Below are 20,998 nucleotides of genomic sequence, written 5' to 3'. Positions count from 1 at the left end.
TTACCGAAAAGTCATTCAATAAACGCGCGCTCAACATGCAGAAATATACGGTAACTTGTTTACAGTAAATTTGATTAATTTTGAATGCCATTGATTATTCACTATGCTGTATTTAACACAATATTAACACTGACCACTAACCAAAGTGCGCTGACGCAGCGGCGAATTATGTGAACTAAAACCAGTTCGTCACTGCTGTTCATATGTTCCAATATCGAACTATGGAAGCATAGCGTGTAATCGATATACATAAGTAGATCAATGAACAGAATAGACTGGAACCAGAACAAAAATAATTGTAGACCGCGTCACTTTTTACTTTTTTAAATTATCCTAAAAACGTTAATTGCATATAAATAAACCTCTATAATTGATCGAAAAGCCACTAACTATTAACTGAACAATAGTAATATCGGTGTGCGATCATACAAAATTGAAGAAAATCGAACAGACAGAGGATTGCGAATTGAGACGTGCAGAAAAGGACGCCGACGCTAAATACAAATTCAATTCCAGCACCCTTTCCAAATTCCAGCAGATCACAAAGATGAGCAAAGACATTTATTACTCGGATAAATACTATGATGAAAAGTTCGAGTACAGGTGAGTGTCCATATACATAATTTGAAACGTAATATATATGTATATACATATATATATGTATATATGTATGGGTGTGTATGTATGTATTAAACTTCCTTTTACACAGACATGTGGTTTTGCCGAAAGACCTCGTGAAGCTGGTACCCAAAACGCATTTGATGACTGAAACCGAATGGAGATCAATTGGAGTACAGCAATCACGCGGTTGGATACACTACATGATACATAAACCGGAGCCGCACATTTTGCTATTTCGGCGTCCCAAAACGGAGGAGTAAACCCGTATAGAGGCACCTTACAAAGTAACTCCACACACACTCACACACACACATTCACATGCATACAATACATCTAATATATAATATAAGCATACATGGAAGCGTTACAGCTGACACGATAGTGCAGCAGCGGCAGCAGCTGCGACTGCGCAAAAGGTGGTAGCTGCGCGCAACTGTTGCAGCGACGGCGGTGGCGGCAACAACGACAACAAAAACCCACGCATACCAATACACACGTACACTTTTCTCTCAATCCTTTACAATATTCATGCACACACACACAGTCACGCTCACGCATACAACCCGATTTAATCCTTACGTACAAGTATTAGATTGCTTTTGACATTCTTTTTGCATTTTTTCTTTGAAATTAGAGTTGCCATATTTTGTGTTTTGCCATATATTTACAAAAACAAATGTATTCCGGTATTAAGTCTTTGCTTATTAGCCATACAGTGGGCTCTTTTTTATTGTAAAACATGCTAACATCTCGCGCAACGCAAACAGCAACAATAAAAAGCGTTATGAAAATTGCCTGCACATTTTCATGTAATATTAAATAAAATATGATTTGTGATCTTGAAAATTTTTTATCAATACCTTATAATACGTTTAAACATAATATAAAATTATAAATAAAAAAAAAAAATAAAAGCAAAAAAAAAAACAAATAAATATGTTTGTAAAAAACTTTTAGCATTGACTGCTGAAAGTTTTTCAATACACCCAATTAATACGTTCTTGTCTTTATCACTTTCGTAACATACTACTATATGTAAAATATAAATATTTATTGAAGGGTCCGGCATATTGTGAAGACAATTATTGTAAGACTTCTTCACTAGGATTGGAGGAATCCGAGCGGAACATTAACAATTGCTAAGAAAAATCAGGAGTTTCTTCAAAATATAAAGGATTTTAAATATACATATATAAATCATCTCACATTGTTTATACGCCAAATATTTTTTGTTAAATCTACGTCTATGATTAATTTGCTGATAAATAAGTTAGTTTATTACCAATCTACAAATAAACAATGATTACCAAACTATTTATGCTCGGGCCTCCCTAACGACAGGGCTCATTTTTGCTTAATGCCTTTAAAATTCTATATATGAATTATATATCAACCGAAATTATCATACAATCAAATAGTTTCAGTTTATAAAGACAGCAAATATATATCTGTCCTAATTGATATTAATGATATACCAGAAATATTAGCTATGCATTTTAAGAATCTCAGGTTTATATGGATTTATATATACTTTTTTGGAACACTGGCTTTGTTTTGTTTGTAACACTCCAAATTGCAAAATATAAAATGTGAAAAACAGATAAATATATAATCCAACTTTCTTGTTGATTCGGATTTCTTTAAGTTTTTGAGCATTTGCTAACCGTGAACGAGTATTACACAGTTGGCTTCAAAATTCTTGTGGTTTCTCGTTTCATTTACTAGGTATATACAAAAGTACATGTATGTATATAGCATATGCGTATATGGTATGGTATTGCGTATAAAATGATATTTTCCACTTTCAAAAATGAAGATCGACAGTTCCGGTAAAAATGCTTTGGCACGTTTTTTTTGCCCATACTCGTGCTATGTGTGAAAGAGCATGCCAGCCAAGCCACCAATAGATCCATATACATATGAATATACATACATATATGTATTGCTATAGACAAGGGTCGCTCGATGGATGGTTATGGAATTCACCTCACTGAAGGGAAGGGAAGGAATAACGACGAAACGCTGTCATTTACTTTTGCCGTTGGGCCCTCGCACTTTACGTAGTTATAAAATAGCGACAAAAAGCCCAATATTATTTTTTGTTGTTATTTATATATATGTATGTATGTGTAGCTTATACATATATATATATATATACATATTCCCACCAGCGTGCTTTTTGGTGTCGCCAACGGGCGGCAGAACTAGCCCCCAAGGCAAATTGAATTGAAACGGATCAAAGGCAGCTCTGGCAATGCAACACGCTGATTTTGATTACCATTTGTTGTGCGCTGGCAAGAGGGAAGCCGGAAATCCCAAATTATAATACATATATAGCAAATATAAATACATATATCTCGCATACTTGAAAGCTGCTTACTATAAAAGGGAGCAGCTTAAGAACTTAGCTTAAGCAATTTATGGGTGATCTATTCAGAATCGAGGAATTCGTGAATCAGTTTGATTCGTGCTGCTGCTCTTTTGTCTTTCTGTTTTAATTATTTATCATAATCTTAAATAAGGATCTGTTTATCATTATTAATTAGCTAGATACCCTGTAGTTGAGTTAGCCAAATGTTTAATTTAACCAAAAACGACCCAAGACCTTTCAAACTAACTAATTTACTTTATTCAGGTTTAAGCTTGCTTGAGCACTTTGAAGGGTATATTAGTTTTGTGCAATTTCCAAAAATCACATATTTTATACATTTTTTCCAAAGGGAAAAATATATAAAATATAAAGTTGTGATGATTTTCATACATATATGTATTTATAGACTTAAAAGCCCAAGAAAAAAAGGTATGGCGGATATATCTACGCCCGCTGAACGCTTTCTTTAGGAACGTAGTATTTTTCCCTTAATTTGCACATCTTTTGCACAGTAAGCATGCAAATTTCCAGTTACAGTATCCCTGACTCCTAAGGACTGAGCAAAAATTGGGTAAACGTACCGTAATGTTTCCCATTTTCGATTAGCTCAGGGTAAAAACTCAAAGTAGAAGCAATATGACACATATGAATTGTACTATAATTTACTGACTAGACTATAAAAATGGCTACGTTTTAAGATCAATTGAAATATCAAATATCATTGTTGTACTAATAAATCTGTTTTTGAACAAGTATTGTAGAGTCATGCATAACTAGTTTCACAAGTTTCATAAAGAGACTCGTGTGTTTTATACTGAGAGCTGCGATGCCCAAATATATCCCGAAATGTTTTAAAACACATTTTTAATTAATTCTCTTAACGCCCACAACTGGCTAATATAGAATAAAGTCGCTAAGAATTTTTTATGATTAGCTAGTTTAAGTTCTAAAAGGCTTAAAGTAATTTTCGTGTGACTTGTTTGGTCTTAGTGCTATAGACAATAGCAGCTTGATCAGAGCAACTTTTCACAATACGAAAGCTAATGAAAAGAGTGTGCAAGGAAGTGGGCGCGTTAAATGCCGACACTGAACTACTTTGGACGACAGGTGTGAGCAGCTGTGGGAAAAGCAGATACCATTTATCGCCCCCTCTTTCTCTATCCCTATGCCTCTGTCTCTCTCTCCACATAATGAATTCCCTTTCAAATTGGCCAAAGCCAAAAGAAAGCGAAACTAAGCAGAGCGCTGCTGTGTTTAGAACAAGTCAGCTAATTAAGAGATGCTGCGATGCTGCGACGCTGCGACGTGTCGACAGCGACAACGCGTCGTATGAGTTACGTGCGCGCTGCTTGCAATTGCAATTGATAAGCAGCGCTGCGATAGCAATGGCGACGGCGACGGCGACAGCGACGCCAGTGAGCGAGCGCATATTTTGATGAATGAAAATAATCCAACACTCACTCATACATACACACAAACACACACTCATTGAGTCGCTCTGCTGACGCTGGCAGCGCAGTTGCGCATAAATTTGCGCGCTCGTTGGCTACGTTTCGTATTTGATTTTGATGTAGTTTTTAGTACTATTTTATAATCAGACAGGCCAAGTTGAGTCGTGTCTTTTGGCTCTCAGAACAGTGGCAGTCAGACAGAGTCAGTGAGCATCTATGAGTGGACCTCAACTCATCTGTGATCTGTGATCTGCGCATGAGTCTCCTCTGTGTTCAGTCGTGCCAACGTCGCGTGCTCGACAGCAACAACACTAAATAAATACTTAAAGCGCGTTCTTTATATATACAATATACATATATATATACACAAATATATATGTATGTATGTAATATATATATATATATATAAATTGATATTACTCGTGTGCTCACAATCTACTGAAATTAACCAAAAAGGTTTCAAGTTTATGCAAATTTCATGCATATTTCACACTGGCTGCAGTATAATTCGATGCACTGATTTGTAAGTGTAATAAAATAAAATATAAATGGAAAAAAACAATAACATTTTCTTGGTTAAAAATGGAATATGTTACTCTATCGAAAATTAACAACAATTTGCAAATTTATGTGGCTCTGTGTACTGTGTGGAACGAACAGAATTCTTTACGATCTATTTCATTGATAATGGTTTTTATTTCCTATTCATCAAGCTGTTAAACTGCTGTTTTTTTTTTTTTTTCTTTCACTTTGTATTTGTCTGAAACCCGGGTAAGTTTTTTGTAGGCATGAAAAATTCATCTATATAAAAAAATATATTTATGAGAATAAAATTAAAAGTTGAAATATTAAGTATAAAATATGTAATATTGAATTAAATATGATTGATAATAAAAAATTTTATATAATAAATAAAATATTAGGAATAATAACTTGCCTCGGCCGGCACTCTAGAATTCCTTTATAAATATTTAAAGTTATTTAACTTTTAGTTTACATTTTTAACATATTTCTTATAAGATTACAATTTTTTAATTTTTTTTTTTGTATTGTTTTATGCCACTTTACCATTAATTATTTTGATTCTTTAAATATTTTTTTTTTTATATTAAATACAAAATTCAAGTTACATCTCATAAATATGAAAAAATATGGAAGATAAGTATTTTAATTAAAGATAAGGATTTTATTGAGAATACAAAATTGAATGAATAAATATAAATAAATACTATTTATTAATATTGCTTATAATAAACGGATTCTAGAAAAAATTTAAAGAAAATCAAAAATGAATTAAAATTGCGCTCTATTAAGCTATGCTAGACTGACAATATAACATTTAGTATACAAATACATAAGCTAATATTTATAATAAAATACCTTGAATATTTCTTCAAAGAGTAAATTGTCGAATATACCCTATCAGGCAGACAAATTTCAATTAGTGCACTATCTTAACTTATGCATACATATATTATACCAATCAATTAGAACTAAGGAAATACAGCTATAATATAAAGTTAATATTTTGCATACTGTTTGAACTGTGACCCGTGTGTTCCATAGTCCAGCACATCTATTAATTTGTTAATGCATCGATTTTCGCTTACTAATCTAAGAGAGAGAGATTTTTGCCGCTGATAAGCGTTCGCAGCATCTGTTGGTTGGGGAGGGACGTGCGCTGTGGTGTCATAGGGCCAAGGCCTGTTTACCCCTTATTCGCGCTGTTAAGGGTGGGTCGCACTTCAACAAGTATCTACCAAACAAATTTGTTTTTTTTTTTTTTTTTTCATTGTCGTGATTTTTGCTTTTTGTTTTGCTTTGTCTTCACTTGATATTATTTAATTTTCCTTTGCTTTGTTTTGGCCGTATTTTTAGCTTGATTTTACTATTTTCGTTGCAAATTTCATGTCATGTTTAAAAATAGTCGCCTTCCTCGCACGACGAGTCCCTCATGTAAATTGCAGAAATGTCAATGTTTTCCTACTTTTTTTTCGGTATTTTTTTTTTTTATTGTTTACAAATTTTAATTATGAATTTTCCGAGGATTTAAGCTGACAAATATATATGTATATTATATATTTACGCTTCTATGGCCTGATGACAAAAACAAATTAAAGAGGATGTTATATTTTTTTGCATAAATACAAATATTTGTTAGTTTTTTTTTTATATATAGTTTATATAATTTATTTTTCTAATTAAAAAATTATATTATGATTTTTTTTTAATTAAAAGAAAATATATATTTTTTATTTTAATAAAATTATTTTTCTTAATATAATATAATTTTTTGGAAATTTTCCGTATGTAATATTTAATAATTAACATTATTTGCCAATATAAATAAAACTTAGGAAATTTGAAATTCGTATTTATCGATTAGTTAACTACAGCTTATATATTTTAATGATGTTTGACATATATTATAATACAGGGTATTTTCTAGTTGCGCACTCCTAACACATTCATATTATTTTGATTTGTTTATGGCAATGCAACTCGCTGTGCCCTAACACAGCAGACAAAAATTATTTAATATAAGCAAATGTTCGTCAGAAATATCAATTGTTATTTATTCCTCAATATAGCAACAGAGATTGTTGTCTTGATTAAATACATATACAACACAAAAATACTATATGGCTTCGATTTCCTTTCAGTCAAAGGAATAATAAGTTTTAGGGAGCAGTATAGTAAATGATTAAATTATATATATAATTAAATATATATAATGTAATCATTTTTCCTTATTTTTCATATATATGAAGTATATATATGAAGTAAAAGAAACGTGAAATAGTGGAAAAACTGTAAAGAATATCTTTTGTTAATGAGATAAGTAAATATCATATTATTGACAGTTATCATAAGTTATATGCACATACATACATATATCAGCAACGAAAGAGTTTTTATTTTTTTATTCTATAGAATATATGAAGTTCTTGAAATGTCATTTCCTTAATCAAAATATATATGTATATTTTATTTATACTTAGTATTTATATATTTACATATGCGAAAAAAAAGTAACTTACCTTACTGCTACAAAGGTTAAATAGGTGTGTAATATCGTATATCGGGTAGACAATGTTAATTAAAAAGCTAAACACGATTTTATGTAACAGTTTTTTTTTTTTTTTTTTTGCTGTTTTTGATTGTGTTTTATTATTTTTTTTAAAGTTGTTTGGAAGGCATTTGAATTTGATATAGGAATGCTTTGTAATTGACAGTAGTTGGGACTCACTACACTGTTCGAGATGCAAATAATTCATTGTCAATGCTCTGGGTAAACAAATTGATTTGCATTGCAACAACTGCAACAACACTGACAACTATACCAAAAGCAACAGCAGCAACAACAGCAACAACAGCAACAACAACAACAACAACAGGAACAAGTGCAATGCTAACAACAACATGTAGGCGGATCAGTCTCATTTGTTTTCTTAATGAAATGAATGCAATTCATTTGAAATGCCGTCACATATTAGATATACACGCTTGACCCTTTTATAGCCAAGTAAATGATATCATATAGGCAATTATAATTAAAATTTATTGATTAAAAAATGTCTGCTAGTTAAGTTTTATGCTATTTAGAAAGGTTACTGATATTATTATTTAAAAATGTAAAGTAACATTGAGAAAGGTTGATTCTGTTAAATAGTTACATTATCAATTTGTTAAAAAAAAAAAAAAATAAATAAATGATTCAAATGAGTGCAAGCTTCCTTTAAAACAAGTAAGAACAGTCCTTACCGACTGCAGTATACTCAGTCGTAGACTAAGCGTTGCCAGATCCATATTCCGATCCAAATGTTTTTGTGTAAGTCGATAGACTACACTCATTTAGTCATTCAATTTTTAGCTTCTAGTTTAAAAATTTTTTAAAATATAATAGAAATATAAATCGCATTTATGCAAGCAAACAGCACAAAAAAAAATATACTTATCACACGTTCATGATTAATAAATAATAATGAAATGCTTCTACGTTAGTTATTCATTATTTAAAAACCTTTATATGAAAACCACTTCAATTTTAATTATAGTTTTCATGCGAATTTGAGACAAAACTACATATATTTAAATATTTTAATTTTGTTCTAAGTGTTAAAATGTTCACAATATTGTTGAGCAACATTCATAAATCATACCAAACTTTTTGCTTTGTTTAATATATTCAAAAATTTCTCATTGAAAACAGTAAATGCTAAATGTTTTCAACATAACTTAACTTTAACAAATATAACCTCAAAAGCTATTTTCCATACTTTTCCGTTCAATTGACATTTGTTATTGAATGTAATCAAATTTCTTTCCGTTTGTTAAATGCTCAACAATTTATATTGTGCACAACAAATGGCAAGTGCGAAAAGTATTTTTCTTTATTAATGTATTTTGGAATGCATTTATGTAGATCTACATATCGGGTCTGCTGGATCAATTAACAACCCTCACAACAACAGTTTTGGATCAGTTTTCGCACTGCCGGCACATGATCATCCCTATCAGTTGGCATTGATCCCCTGTCGAGTGGCGCGTTATTCATTAGTTTTCATTAGGTGGTCGCTTATGTAAATTTATTTGTTTCGACACGCTTTAAAATAAAATATATTTCTCAATTGCACTCAAGTGCAGCAGTCAGCACAGATCATACATATGTATGTATGTATGTATATGAATTGAGCTCCATTAACAGCCAACAGCTAGCTGAGAAGATAACAACAATGGCTGTTAAGTGGGTGTTTAATCATAATTGGTGTTAAATACCACGACCATTCATAATTTATTTGCAGTTAGTCTGCGATTTTAGCTGCAGCTCGTCATGGAAATTTAAGATTTGCTTAGCAAGTGATAATTAGATAACATTGTATAAAAAAGTAATATCACGTACATATAGTCTGCATTGATCAAGTACTTTGGCAAGTGATAAATTTGGTGGCAAATATAGAATGAATATTATTTATTTATATATTCAAAAACTGTAAAATTTCGCCTCTCAGAAGCTATCGTGTCAAAGTACAAACAGAAGGTAAACAAGCCATCAATACCAGCAAGGTTACTCTGCAATTTACTTTTTAATGCTATTAATAGGAATGTGGCTGGAGGTTATATTATTCATCCCACATATATCTTATAAGTATATATGCTAAAAAACATAGAAGAGTTACAATAAATCTTCTCAAATAGTTAAATACTTCAGCACATGTAAATTTAAAAATTCCCATTTACTTTACCAGTTGGAAAACTTGATGGCAAATAAGCTATACAGATTACTTGTACTGCTGATTGCTTATTCCGATACTTTATAATGCTCTTTGGAGCATTTCCATTTATGATATACTCCATTTATAATATACTAACAATGTTCTTTGAAGCATTTCCATTTGGTTAGATTTATCTAATGTTAATCGTTAACAGTTGATAGATTAACAGTGAATAGTTTACATATTTAAATTTGAAAATTATGTTATCATTTTATCATTAAGTTTACCAGGTGGTTAACTATAAGTAAATTGGCTACAAATGAACTGGAAGATGATAATTTCGGCACAGTACACTGGATGGTCATAAAAATTTGAATTTAAAAATAAATCCACATTGATCTGTGATGTGAGGAGAGTTTTAATGCTTATTGTAAAAGCTACAGCAAATTATCAAACCGTATAACCCTAAATGATTTATGTAATTCTAAAGAATTTAAATAATAAATTAAAAAATACTTGATTTCATTTACAGCTCTACCCTTTCACAACTTAATTAGGTTGGCTTAGCTGTTCCAACGGAAACGTACAACTGGTAACGCGTCGTGCCCGTGCGTACGGGCCTAGGGTAATAATCTCCCACACACAAACGCACACACACACACACACAGAGCCACAATGACGCGACCCAAGCAGGATGCAAACAAATTTAAAAGCTTCATGCAAGAGAATGTGCTCACAATGGCCACCGTCATCGGTGTCTTTGTGGGCGGTCTCATTGGCTTCATAATCAAGAACAGCACCGGCGAGTGGACAAAGCGTGAGATTATGTATATATCATTTCCGGGCGAGATCTTTTTGCGGTAAGTGAAAGCGTCGTCGCTGACCTACACAAATATTGATTGAATACGATTTTCTTTTATCTCACAGCATGCTGAAATGTCTCATTGTACCTTTGCTCGTGTCCTCCATAACGAGTGCCATTGGTGGCCTAGATTTGAGTATGTCCAGCAAAATAGCAACGAGGTGAGCAAAATAGATCTCTGTATATATAAATTCGATTTATGTGACTTTCGTTTCTCGACAGAGCTATTACATATTACTTTGTCACCACAATATCGGCAGTAATATTGGGCATATGTCTGGTCACCACCATACGACCCGGCCAGGGTGCCAAAATCGTGGAGACACGCACTGAGACAATCGACAAAGCATCCAAGGTTCTGACGCCAGATACTTTAATGGACTTAGTGAGGTAGGTTAAATGGGAAATATTATATATCTGTTTATATATTATTGATTCTAAATAATATATATTATTATTATTTTTTTTAAATTTAGAAATATGTTTACGGATAACATCATACAATCAACAATGTTTCAGGTGTGTATTTCATAATTTTATAAAATAATTAAATAAGAACAAAACTTTTAACGGAACCTAAAAACAGATAGACCGTTTCAGAAAAAACAAAAATATATATATTTAATTTTAGTTGATTTTAAAATTTAACAAATAAATATCAATATTTTGTAAGGGGAATAGAGACTTTTATGTTTTAAATAGATATTTAATTAAGCAGTTTACATATACATATTTCATAAGTACCAAAAGTAAAGTACAGCTGAAAATACTTACCGCCAGCTTTAAATACTTTAAAGATATGTGGCTGCCACACCTAATACTCTCAGGCATACCAAAGCTTTATAGCTGCATTAATTTTTTATCTGCCAGAAGAAACAATTTCTATCTGCAGAGAACTTCACTTTCAGAAGAAACGCAATAGCTTCGTTCATTTATCCAAAGCGGCAACGGCACGTCTCTGAAAGGCGATTAAAATGCGATTATCATATTTGTCTTCTTTTTTTTTTGCTCTTACTGCTAAAGACTTACTCTTGCATTATCAGACACGCATTTGAGTCTGAGGCGCGCAGGTATTTAGTTCTTGGACTCGATTTATGGAGCAGAACTGTACACACACACACACACACACACACTCACACTCATTTGCTCAATTTCGGATTGCAACAGCGTCAATTATTCAATTGGGCTCTTCTGTGTTGTTTACATAATTTGATTAAAGCATCGCGCGGCACATAATCAAAACTGACATGATAGGCTACTCCAAAGCAAAGTTCTTTCCGTTTCAATTGAAATTGAAAATTATATGCAAAGGGGGAGCACATACACACAGACACGCACACACACACAGACACACACAAGCCATACACATACATACATATCAGATCATATATATATTTCTATATACATATATCTAATTTACGTACACGTTGAATTTTCAATTATCACCACAGACAAAGCTGGAATTACGATATATGCATATACATATATACACTTTATATATACATACATACATACATACATATATACTATATTCATACATATCAAGCGCGAATTGAATCAAAGTTCAACTCGGCTCTCGGTCGTCTGCGTTTGGGCATGAGTATAAATATCTCAATAGGTAACAATAAAATGCTATTAGATTATTGTCACTTTCAAAATTGTGCCCCTTACATAGCTAGGTCTGTCTATGCCATGCTGACAACGTGTGTAAGGCATATAAATTTTAGTAATTATAATTAATATTTTTAAATTCCCTTAACGTTAATTTGTCTTGCCTCAACGGGTAAGGTCTATCTTTGTAGAATGTCAACAGCTCCAGAGTTGAGGTAGATTATGGGTTATATTTGATCAGTTTATCTAAACTGATCTAAAGATATTACAATTTACCAGAGGTCTACAAGGTCTACATTAACTATTAAATATTTTGTATAATGATTTTTAAAAAGAATTTTTAAATATTCCATAATTTTTTGTAATTTTATGGATGAAAAGCGATAGAAAATAAAATATATGTAAATTAGTCATTTCAAATGGAAAGAAAGGCATATTATAATGATGTTGTCGTTATAAATTACTATAAATACCATTAAATTCTTTGCTTCTTATTAATTATGATTTAAGAAATATGCATATAGAAGAAGAGAAAGATAATCATTCAATATTTACATTTAATATAATTTTTCTTACAGCATCGCACAGAGATATTTGAAAACACCAGCATTACGCCAGCACGTAAGTTCCCTGAGTCACTCAGCCAAACGAAAATCTGATACTTAAAATTTCAAATATACCTTATAGAGCCCATGGAGAACTGGGAGTTCAAGTCGGCACAGCGTGAGGGCTCCAATGTGCTGGGTCTGGTCATGTTCAGCGTCATACTGGGCACAACCATTGGCCGTATGCGTGAGAAGGGCCAACTGTTGCAGGATTTCTTTACGACGCTCAGTGAGGCCATGATGACAATAACATCGTGGGTCATTTGGTAAGTAAAAATAAATATAAATGCCGTTAAAAATTGACTCAGAGTCTAAATGGTAACTTGCTCTTCATTTACAGGATATCCCCGTTGGGCGTGGCCTTTTTGATCGCGGCCAAGATCATTGAGATGGAGTCTATAGCTGCGACAATACAATCCTTAGGTTGGTATTTCATAACCGTTATGATTGGCCTCTTTTTGCATGGATTTGGTAAGTGACTTACATTGGCAACGTTCACCAAGTTTAGTTGATTAATGAAATTTTGATTTCCAATCAATTTCAGGCACAATTGCAGTCATCTTCTTTTTGGGCACACGTCGCATGCCGTATCGCTTTATAGCCAAATTGAGTCAAGTGCTGGCCACCGCCTTCGGCACGGGCTCCAGCTCGGCCACCATGCCTTTGACCATTAAATGCCTGGATAATATGGGCATCGATCCGCGTGTGACACGATTCGTCATACCTGTGGGTGCTACGATCAATATGGATGGAACTGCATTGTATGAGGCGGTGGCTGCATTATTCATAGCCCAGTATCGCGAGATGAGCTATTCGTTTGGCACGATTGTGGCCGTCAGTATAACGGCAACGGCTGCCTCGATTGGTGCGGCGGGCATACCACAGGCGGGCCTCGTTACAATGGTCATGGTACTGGACACTGTGGGCCTGGAGCCCAAGGATGTCTCGCTGATCATCGCGGTCGATTGGCTGCTGTATGTACTGGCTCCTGTATCTATGATATTTATTTATTGATATTTGCTTGCTTTAGGGATCGTTTCCGTACCACTATCAATGTCATGTGTGATGCTCTGGGCACTATTTTGGTCAATCATCTGTCTAAGAACGATTTGGCAAGCGTTGACCGGGTGAGTACGCATCTCTCATGGATGTAGAATAATAATTTCCAAATATATATATATTTAACTTATGAATGCACACACACATCTGAATATAGCTAAATGCCGAGCCCCATGAGCTCCTCGAGCTGGGCACCAGTGGACACGAGATGAAAGAATGAAGGCAGTCAATGCTTGGCGCCTATAATCGCAAACGATGAGTGCTTGAGGACGAGCAGCAGCATGACGATATCGATAGTGATTCCGATGAAGATGGGAATGAGACAATCCACTCGCGCTATCGTCGGCTGGCCTCAACATTTGGTTTGCGGCTAAAAGCGGCCAAGACGCAATTTTTGCAACAGTTGTAAATGCTGTCATAAGACATCAACGAATTTATTTTGCAAACGATTGTCTGCGAGGGCGCCAGACATATCGAAAGATCAACAAACAGACAAGAAACAAACACAGAAAGTAAACACACAAACAATTTGGATATTATTCCGTTAAACGTATTAATTAGCATACATCATGATGTAAATAATTATGAATATAATTAAATTAAACTGAGTTCAAATTTAAATTACATTTTCATACTTAGCCATACATATATATATATAAATATATATATTTAAAGCCAAGTAAAATTGTTATGCAATTAATTCATAATTATACAAATAATTAAATATCAAGCCATTTGCTATAGATTGTTTATGCACTTCCAAAAAAGAAATATATTTACATTGAAAAGTAAAAAGAAACATAGAGATTTGTATAAAAAGCACAGATTTGTGTTAGGAACAAAAAAAAGACATAATTACATAAATATATTAAATAAAATTAGTTTTGCTCAAATTTTATGACAGATGAAAAAATCAAATACAAATTCAATGCCGTTTAGAGTTCTTGTTCGAAGTTGAGCTTTGTAAATACTTAATAGCTTAAGTATAATTAAAAACAAAAAAAAGAAATTAATAAATAAAATATATTACAAAATATGAACAAATTTTCAAGCGACGCATATTTAATGACAATAATTAATAATGATTAGATGTCAGCAACATTTAAAAAAAGAAAAGCAATACAACAAAAATACTAAATGGAAAGAAACCGTAAATAAAATGAATAGTAATATTATTTATTACATTGCATATTTATTAAAACTAAGTGAACAATTTCAATTTATTAGCCAACAAGTTAAAAAAATAAAGTATTGACAATTAATTAATATAATATTAATATTAATATTAATAATAATTATGTATGCATTACATATGCCATTTGTAGTTTTGTGTAGTCTAAATGTTTACAAAAATAAAATTTTCGAATCTGTACATGTACTTATATAAAATGGACCAAATTTCCGAATATCCACTTGTTTCAGGGTATTATAGAGCTGCCAATATACATATGTATACTTGATATGCGTTAATATTATTTATACATATTCTACATTCATGAACTTCGATCACGAATTGAAATGTTCTTTTATCGTAATTTGAATAATTATGATTAAAATTATTATGGCATTCATTTGTGTAAATCACTTCAGCTTAGCTTAGATTTTAGGTAACTTAATCAATTATCATTACTTTCGTAATACCACAGAAGCTAAAGCAACAAAGAATATGATCTGCCGCCCGGGAAATGAAAAGCTTTGGTAAGTGTTAATGGCTCTCCTGCTCATTGATAGTCAAATTAAAAATAAATCTAGAGTTTTAAATATTAAAATTAATTTTTGTATATATGCGTTATAAATATTAATATTAATATTTTATATTCCGTTCCTACTAAAATACTAATCAGTATGGACATGCAGAAAAAAATAATTAAAGTATTTTCATCTGGAAGCCCAAAATTTAATGATTTTATAAAACTTAGTTTTGCAATTAAAAAAAAAAAAAAATTATATTTGAATGAGCTAAAGTTAGAGCGATGTCATACATAAATGTAGATTGATCTCCACTTTTTGAATCCAGCGGGAAATTCAGTCGGTCGATATAATTCTGTATTGTTTGCCGCATTCGATTTCTGTAGCACATTTTCTAGCAGCGAATAGAATGTGTTTCGCCCCTCGCCATCGTACAAAATACACGCCGGATATAAGACCAATCAAAGCGTGAATGACAACACGGCAAACATTAAAATAATTGCGCTGTAGAGATTTACGTTCTTATAATATTGGATAATTAAAAGGGAATATAGTCTCAACTTACAGTAACCTACAGCTCGACGCAGAGTTATCTTTTCGTATGCAAAAGCCCAGCTATAAGAGTATAGCTTAATATAATGTCTAATGTTTAAAATGTGAAAGAGGTTTTAAGATCATGAATCAATTTGGCAATTTTAACTGGTAAGCTTTATTTATAAATATATTGTAATATATATTTAAAATTTGTAGTCTCCAGATTTAGTAGTTAATGACAACGATCTTAAATAGAGGAATTCTTGTATAGCCAATCTATAAATTTTGCTTTACTATAGCCCGAGCTTTACATATGCTTAGCTTTATATTGGGCTTTCTATAAATTTAGCTTTCAATTTCAATTCAAAGCTGTCGATTAAGCTTACTAGGGACAGAGCTTTCTATAGACTAAGCTTTACAGTATGTCTGATATGTTAATAATTGGTGGTATTAACAGTAAACTCAGTAAAATATGCAGCAACAGAAGCAAAAATAACATACCCTATGCGAAATCATGAAGCTATGATTACGATATACTTGAATATATATCTATATATGATAATAATAATATTAATAAAACAAAAAAAATTAATGCACAATTTTTTTGAATATTTCTTACACTTGGCAAGGATAAACTGAAATGAGTGAAATATTTTTCGTTTTTTTTTTTTATTGTATAGCAATTGGACTCTGGAAATTTATAATTTCAATGAAAAAGAACCAAATATTCTACACCTCTAGCAGGTTAGCAATATTATGTCCTCGCTCGAGGGTATTGTTATGGTAATTGTTTCTATAGACATTTTGCGTCATATCGTTGAAGGCAGAAGGCAGTAATTAATTATATTTTTATTAAAATATTAGGTAAGTAAAAAGTAAATATAAAAAAATAATAAATTCTTATTTATTTATTTTATATACATTTATTTTTATTTCTACCTTTTTAACACCTGTTCACTTTAAAAGACATTTAAATAAAATGCGTATGATTTTCAGATACCTTTAGATTATATATTCTTATATTCCTCTGAAATTGAACTCTGTGTGAATCGTTCAGTTTTTGGCCACATTGTGCTGAATCATATCACTCATATCTTCGCTCTCACTTGATTGTTATGCATCTTTCTCTTTGAATGCTTCCTCGCAGCCACATAAATGAATCTGATTGCCGGCGCTGATGACATAGGGTGCCGGTACAAATGGCGTATCCGTGCAGGCAGGACAGGCGAAGTGGGCGCTATTGAAATAAATAATTGCACTCCCTATATGACCATATACCCTGTACAAGCACAAGAGCTTGTGGGCAACGAGCACGATGGGAAAGAAGAGTAGAGCGCAAGTAAATAGGCCAAGCCAATATCCGTTCTATAATCGAAAAAAATATACATACATATATCGATTGGGAAGTTCACAATTCAGGAAGAATAATTAAATCAGATCAGCTCCAGAGCAACTTACAATGGGATCGACCAAATAATGACAGAGATTGTTGAGGGAGCGCTTATGGATCAGGGCCAAGGGCACACAACGACCAATGATATATTTACATTCCTCGCTAACACGTTGCACATATTTATCGAATGCTTTTTCGAGATATTGGTAGAATTCTTGTATTAATGCATTTATGTACTCAGCGCCACGCGTATGCAGGAAATATTCGGCCTCTGTTATCTCTTCGATTAGAAGTAAGATTGAGTTATTAAAGTCCTCGTATCTCGTTATAAGCCCGTCAATCGTAGTCGTATCCTTCCAGATGCGATTTATCAAATCATGGATTGGCCGTTCTAGGGATGCGATTTGATTTATGTCGTTGCTCAACAGGCGCATATTATTAATGGTGGCATTCATACGATACTGATAGGCGAGCGAATGCTTGGCACTATTTAGAAATTTGTTTGCAAACTCCAGTAAATAAACCTTACACTTCATCAGATCAACCTGTGATAATTTGTGGCACAATACTTTTCGGATCGATAGACCATGATAATCCGATAGCTTCCCGTTACGCGTGTGACTGAGCCTAATTTTCTGCTCTTCCGTTAAAATTACAAGCTTGGTTAGGTCATCCCTAAATTCAATAATATATTCTGGTGTTATATTGTCCGACATTTCCTTCCATAGACTATTTACATCATATAAACCCGCAACACGTAGCAGATCAAAGATGTTTTGATTTTCATGACACATGGTTTCATTCTTGTTGAATGGGTGATTCACATGAGTATCGAAAACGTCATGTCTCTCCAAAGAGGTTCGGGGTGTACATACAGCATGGTACATGATCAAGCCCATTATAGAGTAGAACAAACAGACAAGTAACATAAGTGACGAAATCAATGATATCAATACCATGGCCCTGAAAATGAAAGGATATTGGGATACGAGACGACCGCAATGAAATACAGAGTAAGAGACTACGAATAAGTTTGTATTTACTACTCACAGTAACAAGCATTTGGATCCCGAATTATCTCTACGTACACACCATCCGCAAATAAGTGCAGCAATCAAGATGATCGTAATCTAAAAATAAGAAAATAATAACACATAATTATATTCAGTAGATAACTCTCAATATCAGTTTTAAAACTATTAATTACTTGATATCAAATTTTAAAGCAAAAATTCTAAAATAGTGCTCGAATAGAAAATTCCGTGTTATGTATATTAGACAAATATATTTGTAATTACGAAATTATTAATAACATTTTATAGGCAGACATACAAGCAATATATCAAACTAGCTACTTCTACAAGTGCTAAGGTCAATGCATATATTATAGATAAACCTAAATTCGTATTTTCAATGGGCTCACACTTAAAATACGAATATATGTATCGTCTCTTACCGTTAATATTGACACAGATAGAGCTATGCTAATGAGTTTACGATCACTTCCATAGCTTTGTTGGAGCTCGTGAAAGCCTTTTGTCATGTGTGAGTGTTGGCTATAAATATCATTGATTATCGATCGGATTAAACCCTGCAAATGAGTGACATTTTGCCTGTAAGTCTCACTCAATTTGGCAAGCTTCATTGAAATCAATGGGAGCTGGTCATGCAAATTTTCCCTAATAATTTTGCCAACTACTTGATAGTTGTATATGCCTTGCCTTGGTATATATAACAAATCAGCTCTTATGATATCCTGCAAGCTCTCTATAAACTCGCTTATGTTGGGCAACTGTAACGATAATATTAATTTGTCAATTAATGACAATTGAAAGTTATTCGACTCGGAACATACTAAATCCAGGTGCAGACACACTGAGGTGTCCCACTGCAAAATGCCAGAGCTCCGCAGAATATCGTTGCATTGCTGATAGTCACACCAGACCGTTAGCAAATAGGTCATTTTACGTCTAACAAAACGTAGACCTAAATTAAAAATATATTAAGATATATAAAAACAAATTATATAGTTAATACCATCTCTATATTGGGCTATATAGAATAATAATGTCTCTATATCCTTATCGACACGTTTCATTAAAGCTAACGCCCTGGGCATATTCGAGAGTATTTCCTCTAGGTCGGTTAGAGCATTGAGCCCCGAAATATCGCTTAGATCCAAAAGTATGTGATTGTCGACATCTGTGAATGAATAAATAGAAAAGGCGATCTGGCGATTAGTTATATTCGCTTACCATTCAGCTGAGCATTTATATGCGTTTCGAACTCCTCAAAGTTGTTCACAAAAACGTGATGGATATTATCCAATATATCTCTCATAAATGTGCAAATATCTTCACGATCTATTTGCATATTATCCCAATTTTGCCGAACGCCTTGACCAATTAGCTTATCATTTAGCATTACAATGACTAAACCAAAGCTGTACTTCGCAATTTTAAGGTAATTCTTACTAGATTTAGGTATTAAACTTACACCAGGCCAACTATAAGCAGCGTTAGCCCAACGCTCCAAATGTGACGCATTCGACGGTCCGCATATTCATTACACTCGCACACAGTGGGGCAACGGCAGAAGCAAAAGCAAAAATAGGTGATACTATATGAATATTTTATTATTATATGGAGTTAACTTAGTTCGATATACACCGATTTACCATATATTACTTACGCAACGAATGGTATGGCAATTATAAGAAATAGTAGAAGAATTGTCCAGACAAACACCAATTTGTTGCAGCAAAGCAAACTGGCCCATGAATTTTCGATAGACTGCTTACCGAAGGCCAGGGCATTCGAGCCATTAGCTACCGTTATATACTCTATAGCAAAGGAATTCACATTGATTACTTTACTTATCCAACTATTAGTTGGGTTTTCAATCTACCATTGGGTACTCTTGAAGTTTTGCTAATTAAAATACGTGTGAACAAGTGAAATGGCATCATACCAAAGGTATTATATGTCGGTTCTGCATTATATTTAGGGCTCGAATAATATCGAGTGAGCTCGGCATATGGATAGTGGTTCTGTCCAAGCTTCTCATGCTCCGCCTCAAGCTGGGGAACTTCATTGCTCCATGATGCGTATTTAGCGTACACTAAGGAAGCATCAAACATAAAAAGTAAGAGCATTAGCCTAGGCATTGATATAATTGGATGATCCCATTGCCTTATTCGCCTGTCTTTTGGAGAGTTCAACTTAGTATCCTTCATGGAACAATACATATCTTCTGAGCTTATTCTATTTCTGGAATGTAAGCAACCTCAAATTGGAGAACTGCCTGTCTGCAAACACCTGAGTTAACACTCACCTGACCAGAAAAAGTACATCAAATTCTTCTAAACGATATCAAATACAGAATACCAGAATATCTCCAATCTAATTCTGGTCTAACGCCAACTCATTATTAAGGAATGCACTAAACTCTGGTTTGAATCAAGAACCTTGGAAATGCATTTGTCAAATTTTAAAGTCTTGTGTGTAAAACAACATAAATGTATAATATTCTCAATGACAAAAATAAATGTGAGAGCAGTAACATAACAGTTAAGTCACAGTGCTGT

General features: G+C 33.0%; 3 protein-coding genes across 5 annotated transcripts in view; 2 read left to right on the top strand and 1 right to left on the bottom strand.

The window, feature by feature from the left end:
* The first annotated feature begins 242 nt into the window (after positions 1-242).
* Cks30A (Cyclin-dependent kinase subunit 30A) lies at positions 243-1,615 on the top strand. Its single transcript, XM_030389308.2, has 2 exons — positions 243-603; positions 710-1,615. The coding sequence occupies exons 1-2, from the start codon at positions 548-550 to the stop codon at positions 879-881; spliced, it is 228 nt and encodes a 75-aa protein (XP_030245168.1). The 5' UTR covers positions 243-547; the 3' UTR covers positions 882-1,615.
* Positions 1,616-4,565: 2,950 nt separating this feature from the next.
* Positions 4,566-14,805, top strand: Eaat1 (Excitatory amino acid transporter 1). The gene is made up of 11 exons (XM_030389307.2): positions 4,566-4,966; positions 10,192-10,519; positions 10,587-10,682; positions 10,744-10,911; positions 10,998-11,040; positions 12,711-12,753; positions 12,820-13,003; positions 13,078-13,208; positions 13,282-13,711; positions 13,768-13,864; positions 13,954-14,805. Exons 2-11 carry the CDS (start codon positions 10,335-10,337, stop codon positions 14,014-14,016), a joined length of 1,440 nt encoding a protein of 479 aa, XP_030245167.1. The 5' UTR covers positions 4,566-4,966; positions 10,192-10,334; the 3' UTR covers positions 14,017-14,805.
* A 2,111-nt stretch (positions 14,806-16,916) lies between these two features.
* LOC115564701 (prominin-like protein) overlaps positions 16,917-20,998 on the bottom strand; it is a 31,453-nt gene continuing 27,371 nt past the window's right edge. The window contains exons 1-11 of one of the 3 annotated variants that reach the window (XM_089258295.1): positions 20,746-20,971; positions 20,320-20,681; positions 20,104-20,254; positions 19,909-20,031; positions 19,668-19,855; positions 19,450-19,614; positions 19,268-19,398; positions 18,869-19,204; positions 18,463-18,542; positions 17,478-18,375; positions 16,917-17,384 (exon numbers count right to left, since the gene is read on the bottom strand). In XM_089258295.1, the coding sequence (XP_089114421.1) occupies positions 17,133-17,384; positions 17,478-18,375; positions 18,463-18,542; positions 18,869-19,204; positions 19,268-19,398; positions 19,450-19,614; positions 19,668-19,855; positions 19,909-20,031; positions 20,104-20,254; positions 20,320-20,659 (2,664 nt within the window). In that variant the 5' untranslated portion in view covers positions 20,660-20,681; positions 20,746-20,971 and the 3' untranslated portion in view covers positions 16,917-17,132. Of the gene's footprint in view, positions 17,385-17,477; positions 18,376-18,462; positions 18,543-18,868; positions 19,205-19,267; positions 19,399-19,449; positions 19,615-19,667; positions 19,856-19,908; positions 20,032-20,103; positions 20,255-20,319; positions 20,682-20,745; positions 20,972-20,998 lie in introns of those variants that run through there. The other 2 variants (XM_089258296.1, XM_089258297.1) reach the window with 2 other exon arrangements.

This window comes from Drosophila navojoa, chromosome 3 (assembly GCF_054131105.1).
Source record: "Drosophila navojoa isolate 15081-1374.11 chromosome 3, UAZ_NAV_1.0, whole genome shotgun sequence".
NCBI classification, from domain to species: Eukaryota; Metazoa; Arthropoda; class Insecta; order Diptera; family Drosophilidae; genus Drosophila; species Drosophila navojoa.
Note: the sequence above shows the minus strand (reverse complement) of the source record. Positions and strands in the feature narration are given on the sequence as shown.

Coding starts and splice junctions, on each gene's coding strand:
- Cks30A (XM_030389308.2), top strand. CDS start 548: ATGAGCAAAGACATTTATTACTCGGATAAATACTATGATGAAAAGTTC. Junction 604..709: donor GATGAAAAGTTCGAGTACAG/GTGAGTGTCCAT, acceptor CCTTTTACACAG/ACATGTGGTTTTGCCGAAAG.
- Eaat1 (XM_030389307.2), top strand. CDS start 10,335: ATGACGCGACCCAAGCAGGATGCAAACAAATTTAAAAGCTTCATGCAA. Junction 10,520..10,586: donor CCGGGCGAGATCTTTTTGCG/GTAAGTGAAAGC, acceptor TTTATCTCACAG/CATGCTGAAATGTCTCATTG. Junction 13,712..13,767: donor ATCGCGGTCGATTGGCTGCT/GTATGTACTGGC, acceptor TGCTTGCTTTAG/GGATCGTTTCCGTACCACTA.